This window comes from Corylus avellana, chromosome 7 (genome assembly GCF_965113065.1).
Source record: "Corylus avellana chromosome 7, dhCorAvel1.hap1.2, whole genome shotgun sequence".
Lineage (NCBI taxonomy): Eukaryota > Viridiplantae > Streptophyta > Magnoliopsida > Fagales > Betulaceae > Corylus > Corylus avellana.
This window is the reverse complement of record NC_142496.1, coordinates 5,120,976-5,128,020: the sequence shown is the minus strand read 5'-3', so window position 1 is coordinate 5,128,020 and position 7,045 is coordinate 5,120,976. Positions and strand designations below refer to the sequence as shown.

Genomic DNA, 7,045 nt, shown 5'->3' with positions numbered 1-7,045 from the left:
ATGCCGAAAATTAATCAAAATTTGGTTTGGCCAAACTTGTACAAGATTCCAGACAACAGGAAAGTTCGAGAGCAAGAATACCAGAGAAAAAGAGATGAGTTCAATTATTTTGTGGAGAAAACTTTACTACATCGGTACAGGCAAAAGAAAAGTATAAAAAAAATTGAGCTTAGTGCATTGACCATTGATGATGAATCATGTTGTGCTTTTCTGAACCGGTGGATTGGCTATGCAATTGAAAGCAATGTCGAAGTGTTGTATTTGTGGGTGTGGCCTAATAAATACTATTATGTGCCACAGAGTGTTGTAGCTGCAAAATCAATGACAGAGTTGAGCTTGGTTGGGTGTAACTTCGAGCCATTTTACAGTGATATTAATTTATCCTCTTTGAAGAAGTTGGTTTTGGATGAAGTTTATGTGGAGGACCAACTTGTCCAAGCCCTAATTGCTAGTTGTCATGTGGTAGAAGAGATAACATTTGCACGATGTGATGGGTTGAAAAATATACACGTGTTAGGCCTTCCTAAACTCATGGCCATTAAGTTGTTGTATATTCCTAAACTTGATAGCTTTGAGGTGGAAGCACCAAATCTTAAATCTTTACTCATCAAGCTTTGGAAACCATGCGAAATCAACCTATTTCCATGCGGGAGTCTAAAGAATTTAGAATTACATTCTGCCACCGTGACAGACAATTGGTTGCACGATGTTCTTTCTAAACATCCACTTATTAAGAGCTTGAAGTTAAATCATTGTGATATGTTGAAAAGGATTAAGATTTCGAGTGATCGCATGAAGAATTTGACATTTCTTCGTTGCAATGAGCTAATTGAACTTGACATTGTTACTCCTAACTTACATAGATTCAACTATCATGGTAATATTATATCATTTTCTTCTATTGCTTCGACTCTATCGGAATTTTGTTTCGCCTTTCCGAACGGGACTTCGCTGGATATTGAAGAGATTGAATTCCTCTCAAAGTTAAGTCATTCAAAATTAATGACTTGGAAAGCTTTGTATGCTGAGGTATTTTAGTTTATTTTAGTTTATTTTACTTGATTCTCTATTTTTTTCTCCGAAGTTCTCATTACTTTATATATCAATTATTGACATATATCATAAAAAAATAATGTGGTTTTGTTTACTTTGTGAAGAGCGTGATTACTCCATATGCATTGAGAGAAATCCAATCATCTCCATTATATAATGTCAAGCAATTGGAGCTACAAGCAACTTTTATTCCTATGAGATCTGAAATCAACGAACTTATGGATGCCATTTGGTTGAATCTTCCTCAACAAGCGTGTGGATGCGTTGTTCTGAAATTTTCCTCTTCTAGAGATTCTCTTTATAGAATGAGAGTATAAGCACACATATAAGAATATATCTTTCAAGGTATTGCATTTGTCCGTTTCTTAGAATATAGAAAAATTACTCCTACTACCAATGTCGTTGTTTTAAGATGTTATAGTTATTTAGTGCTTTAAACAAAGTTACTAAAATAAAAAGTCGTTATTATTATTATTATATACATCTCATGTTAAATGGGGTTGGTTTGCCTGTTATTATTCATTTATGGGTTGTTCCATGATAAGATCTTGTAAGTTTTATCTCCATTCTATTATTTGACCCATTTCTAATCAACATCATCTTCATGAATAATCTTGTTTGGTTTCTTCCTTTTGACTGGCTTCCTACGTTTTCAAACCCAAATCAAATACTATGGGCTAGCTATGATCATAATATACTATAGTTAACTACTCACTCAATGGGCTATGATCAATTTTTTTTTTCTTCTTTATTTCCATTTTAGAAAAAAATTATTATAGTCTTTTTTTTTTTTTTTTTTTTTTTTTCCAGGTTTCATAGCAAATTGAGTAATTCTAGATGGCCTACTTGTGTCCTATTTGTATCTTACTAAGAATGATGTGACTATTAAAATCACAATTTGATCAAAATTCAATAATGATCAATCACAAGCTCAATGGTAATTTTAATAGTCACATCATTTTTAGTAGGACACAAGTATGCCATCTAGAATTACTCTGGGCAAATTACCAATAAGGACTTTGTTTTTAACAATAAAATAACTAACCGTTGTCATATATGCAAGTTTTTATTTCTGAAAGCATATATATATATATAGACTGTTTTATGGCATTCCAGCAACCACAAAAACATAACAAAATTACAAGCATAATTTGGCACGTCTATTGGTGCAACAAAAGAAGGCCTATATCTACTGATGATGCTAACTAATAAGATCTCAGAACAAATTATACAAAATAATGAAGAACACAACCAAAAGTAATGTTCGAAGCATTTCAATGGGTTAAAAAATCATCTTCACCTTTAACCCCTCTTCCTAGAGATCTTTTTGTACATATAATAGTTGTATGGAAATGCTTTTAGTTTAGAAAACAATTTAACTGTATATATATACCTCTTTCTTGAAAGAACCTTTTCCACAAAGTTTACTGATCAAGAGAGACAACAAGTTTTTACAAGCTAGCTTTATATTTTAAGATAAATGCTAAGGTTCCTCCAGATGTTCTTCTAATCATACATGTATATTATTTTCTAAAATAAATATGAGGAACTAATGGGGTAAGTTTTTTTTTTCCTACTTTTTTAGAAAAAAAAAATATCCACGTAGGACCAGGAGAACACAAAAAAGAACCGTAACATTCCTCATTTATATTAATATATTATATATTGATCATTTATCGTTAATTGGACTAATCATTTATTGTTAATTTTCATACCAAAATCAACCACCAATACCCAACAGGAATTTCTCAACATACCAACATCACAAAATCACGATATTAGATTTGAGAGGAGGAGGGAGCAGATCTACTCCCTCGTCATCTCCCCTTCCCCTTCTACTCCCCACTCCTACCCTCTCCCTTCTGGTTTTTTTTTTTTTCTTTTTTCTCTTTATTTTTGTAGGTATTCTCCGACCAGATGAGCAACTTTGGCCTCTTCGCTATACGTCTGTCCACTTTCTACCGTGTTGTGTTGTTCATCTCTTCCTCGGCCATTGCCGTTGTTTGTTGGTTGTTTGTTTAGGTCTTTTGTTTTTAAAAAGAAGCTTCTTCTCTCTAGATCTGCCCTCATGAGCGAGGATGAATAATTAGGTGTAAGGCCTTATTTTTCAAGGCCTGGATGGTTCGGTGTGAGGGGTTATCTCTCACAGCTGGTTAAAATAAATTTTGTTAGAAAATTTGGCTACCCATGTTTTAAGTCTAGTATGCTCGGAACAGATCTGATCTTTAACTGTATTTGTACATGGGTTAGCGGAAGATTGGAGTCATAGATAACACTTGATTGTAAGAATTTTTGTTTGTATCTATGACTTTGTAATCTCATAGCATGTGGCTATGGTTTTGTAGAGCTTTATGCTTTGTGCTGTAAAAGCTTTTTGCTCTGCTCTGTAAGAACTTTATGCTCGTGATCTTTAATCAATGAAATTCTCAGATTTTCGTTAAAAAAAAAATAATAATAAATAACAAAATGACAAACTAAGAGCATCACAAGGTAAAATATTGATTAAATGATTAAATGCATATCTTTTTATGAGTTTAAGTTTTTAGAATAAGTGGTAATGTAACATGGTATTAGAGCCAAATGTCATGAGTTTAAATCTTAACTCAAATCAGTTTACTCCCCTTTCAATTAATTGTAAAATAAATAAATTCATCTCTTCCTATAAAAAAAAAGATAATTTAACATGGTATTACAGCCAAAAGTTCTGAATTCGAACCATGACTTCATCAATTAAAATATTTCACGTGTTAGGCTTCACCTATTAAAACGAAATTTGAACCAAACATAATAAAAAAATGAAAAAATATTAATTAAATAATTAAATTCATATATATTCTTGTTTACTTAAACTCCTAAGAAAAGTAGTTATTTAACATCTGCTATGTTGCTTTTTGCTTAGAATTTCATATATTGAAGCCAAAGTTGTTGTTGGGCCTACCTATTTAATTAAGCTAATAATAATAATTTCAAGTTCCTATATAGGGAAGAATAACTTAATATGGACATGCAGTGTAGACTGTCAGAATATATATTCTATATTAAATTGATTTATTTCTCATTTTGGTTTGATTTTAATAAAATTTATAAATTTGTTTACTATTTTGTATTAATTATTTATATTAAGCTTTTATTCTCTGCGTTTAAGTTTTCTTGTTCCCTACTCCTTATTTCTCACTATAAATAGAGAGCAAATATTGTATAATCTCACTCTTTTCCGCTCTCTTCTTCTTTTTTTCATATTTTAATTATATAAAATTTTACACAGAAAATCAAACACAACCCTAATTAATCTCAACAGACACGACGACAAGTCGGTCGGCAACGCACGACGACGCCGTGTTTGTTTGCCGTGGTCCACCTTGTCGAAACACACAGATTTTCTTCTATTGGAACGCCGGCTGTCGCGGTAGGGAGAAGGTTGGTCTTCCTTATTTTCTGTTTTTGTCAGTTTTTCTTATATTCCGTTAATTTCTATAGTAAGTTTGTTTCTTTCCAGTTACCAGTTGGTATTGTTAATATTATTATTGTTATTATATATATATATATATATATATTAATTTGTTTAATTAAAACTCATGAACTTGTTTCTCTAGCTATTGTACGACGTTGCTGGTTTACGAAGCTTTCAACCTTAATGGAGCACAAAATTGACCGGCTATCGGAGTTGCCGGAACCTGTTGTAGAGCACATTCTATCATTCATCCCGTTGAAACAAATACTTCAACTTACTATGTTGTCCAAGACATGGCAAAACGTCTGGACTTTATTCCCCATTCTGAAATTTGATCAAGAGCGAGAGCAGAGAAAGAGAGAAGAGTTTATTTATTTTGTGGAGAGAACTTTACTCAGTCGCCGTAGGCAAAAGATAAGTATAAAAAGACTTGAGCTTCGAATATTGGACAGTGATGATGAATGCTATGGTGTTCGTGTGAGCCGTTGGATTGGCTACGCAATTGAAAGCAATGTAAAAGAATTGTATATAGAAGCATGGCCCCATGAATACTATAAGGTGACTAAGAGTGTTTTAGTAGCAAAATCAATAACTGAGTTGACTTTGTGGGGTTGCAATTTGGAGTCCTTTCATGGTCATGATATTAACTTATCCTCCTTGAAAAAGTTGGTTTTGGGTCAAGTTTGTAATGCGAATGACCAAATTGTCAAAACCCTAATTGCTGGCTGTCTTGTGGTGGAAGAGATAAGATTTGCACGATGTGATGGATTGAGAAATATACATGTCTCAGGTCTTTCTAAACTCATGGCCATTGAGGTGGCTTTTAATTTTGAACTTCACAGCCTTGAGATTGAAGCATCAAATCTTGAATTTTTACATTTGAAGGGTTTGAAATCATGCCAAATCTACCTGCTCTCATGTAAAAATTTAAAGAAATTAGAATTAGAGTATATCATGGTGACAGACAAATGGTTGCACGACGTTCTTTCTAAACAACCACTCATTGAGATCTTGACCCTAATTAATTGTGATATGTTGGAAATGATTAAGATTTCAAGTGATTGCATGAAGCGTTTGACCTTTTATAGCTGCAGGAAGCTAGTTGAAGTGAACATTGTTACTCCTAACTTACATAGGCTTGAGTATTGTGGTGATCCTATATCTTTTTCTTCCAACACTTCAACTCTATTGGAAGTCAAACTTCGATTTTGGAGTGATCACTGGATCTATGGTGTTGAAAAGATTGAATTCCTCTCAAAGTTAAATCATCTAAAACTAGTGACTTGGAGAGCTCACCGTGCCAAGGTATTCTAGTTTCTTTTATTTGATGTTTCCTTACTCTTTGTTACTTTGTACATCTATTATTAACATATATAATAAAAATCTAATATGGTTTTGTTTACTTTCTGAAGAGTGTGATTACTCCAACAAAATTGAGAGAAAGCCAACCATCCCCATTATATGACGTCAAGCAATTGATGTTAGAAGCATGTTTTACACCTACCAGATATGAAATCAACCAACTTGTTGATGCCTTATTGTGGATTTCTCCTCTTTTAGAGAATCTCTCAATAGAATGGAGAGATAGGGACACATTCAAATGTATATCTTTAAAGGTATGGCAAATATATGTGTGTATATATATATATTCATTTCTTAGAATAAAGAAACTTGCTCATACTTCTCATGTTGTTTAATTTTAAGAAGCTTTATAATTAATCAGTTATTTAGAGTTTTCAAAATCCAAATCATGTACTATATCATTAAAAATCAATCATTTTCCAATGAAACTTTTAATATTTTCTTTAGTTTCTTATAAGGTTGTAACATTGTCTTGTTCATCTTCTATTTTTGTTACAATTCTTGTGAATAATTCTAGTTCTTTAGTGATAACTATTTTATACCAGCTGCTATTTGATCTTTTGTGGCCCACGTGTAACATTGCCATTAGATGCTAATAGTGACAATGAAATTTTGTTATTTTGTTACAAGAAGTGCATTAATGAAATTTTTCCTATTGGAAAAATGATTGTATTGCTATCATGTGTTCATATTTTTGAATTCGATCTATTTCAATTATTATTATTATTTTTTTTCTTTTGGCCTAAAGTAGATTAATTCGACACCATTAAGAATCTTAATTTTTTGATAGTTATTTTTATTTGTTGAAAGCAATAAAAATTAAGATGACGCATTCATGTTACTAAATTCATGCTCTTGTTTCAGTTCTCGTATATAAGCTCACTTTATGAAGGGGAGAATCCAGATTGTTGCAAACTTCTTCCAGTTTTGTGTTGGCGTCATTGCTTAAAGACTGTCGAGATTGAAGACTTGGGTAAATTTGCAAGCAAGAAAAGTTTGAAAAGATATTTTTTCAAGAAGGCAAAAACATTAGAGAGCTTCCAATATTTTTAAAGAATTTGTACTGCTTAAACGTGGCAAAAATCAAATTTCCCTCTCTAACTTCTATGTTCATTTTGCAACATGATATATTGATCACTATGTTTGAGATACTCTGGAATTTAGGTTGCTGAAATTTCT

The 7,045-nt window shown here is 32.1% G+C and overlaps 2 protein-coding genes across 2 annotated transcripts; both read left to right on the top strand.

Annotated features, from left to right (window-relative positions):
* On the top strand, positions 1 to 1,362 carry LOC148584371 (uncharacterized). Its single transcript, XM_088518416.1, has 3 exons — positions 1 to 1,029; positions 1,158 to 1,291; positions 1,332 to 1,362. The coding sequence occupies exons 1-3, from the start codon at positions 1 to 3 to the stop codon at positions 1,360 to 1,362; spliced, it is 1,194 nt and encodes a 397-aa protein (XP_088374542.1).
* A 3,325-nt stretch (positions 1,363 to 4,687) lies between these two features.
* Positions 4,688 to 6,919, top strand: LOC132185410 (F-box/LRR-repeat protein At3g26922-like). The gene is made up of 3 exons (XM_059599188.2): positions 4,688 to 5,809; positions 5,917 to 6,120; positions 6,731 to 6,919. Exons 1-3 carry the CDS (start codon positions 4,688 to 4,690, stop codon positions 6,917 to 6,919), a joined length of 1,515 nt encoding a protein of 504 aa, XP_059455171.2.
* Positions 6,920 to 7,045: the final 126 nt, after the last annotated feature.

What these genes read in the sequence shown, in the direction of transcription:
- LOC132185410 (XM_059599188.2), top strand. Translation starts at nt 4,688, where the DNA reads ATGGAGCACAAAATTGACCGGCTATCGGAGTTGCCGGAACCTGTTGTA. An exon ending in GGAGAGCTCACCGTGCCAAG is followed by an intron (nt 5,810 to 5,916) that starts GTATTCTAGTTT and finishes TACTTTCTGAAG; the next exon opens with AGTGTGATTACTCCAACAAA. An exon ending in TCAAATGTATATCTTTAAAG is followed by an intron (nt 6,121 to 6,730) that starts GTATGGCAAATA and finishes CTCTTGTTTCAG; the next exon opens with TTCTCGTATATAAGCTCACT.
- LOC148584371 (XM_088518416.1), top strand. Translation starts at nt 1, where the DNA reads ATGCCGAAAATTAATCAAAATTTGGTTTGGCCAAACTTGTACAAGATT. An exon ending in GGAAAGCTTTGTATGCTGAG is followed by an intron (nt 1,030 to 1,157) that starts GTATTTTAGTTT and finishes TACTTTGTGAAG; the next exon opens with AGCGTGATTACTCCATATGC. An exon ending in ATGGATGCCATTTGGTTGAA is followed by an intron (nt 1,292 to 1,331) that starts TCTTCCTCAACA and finishes GTTCTGAAATTT; the next exon opens with TCCTCTTCTAGAGATTCTCT.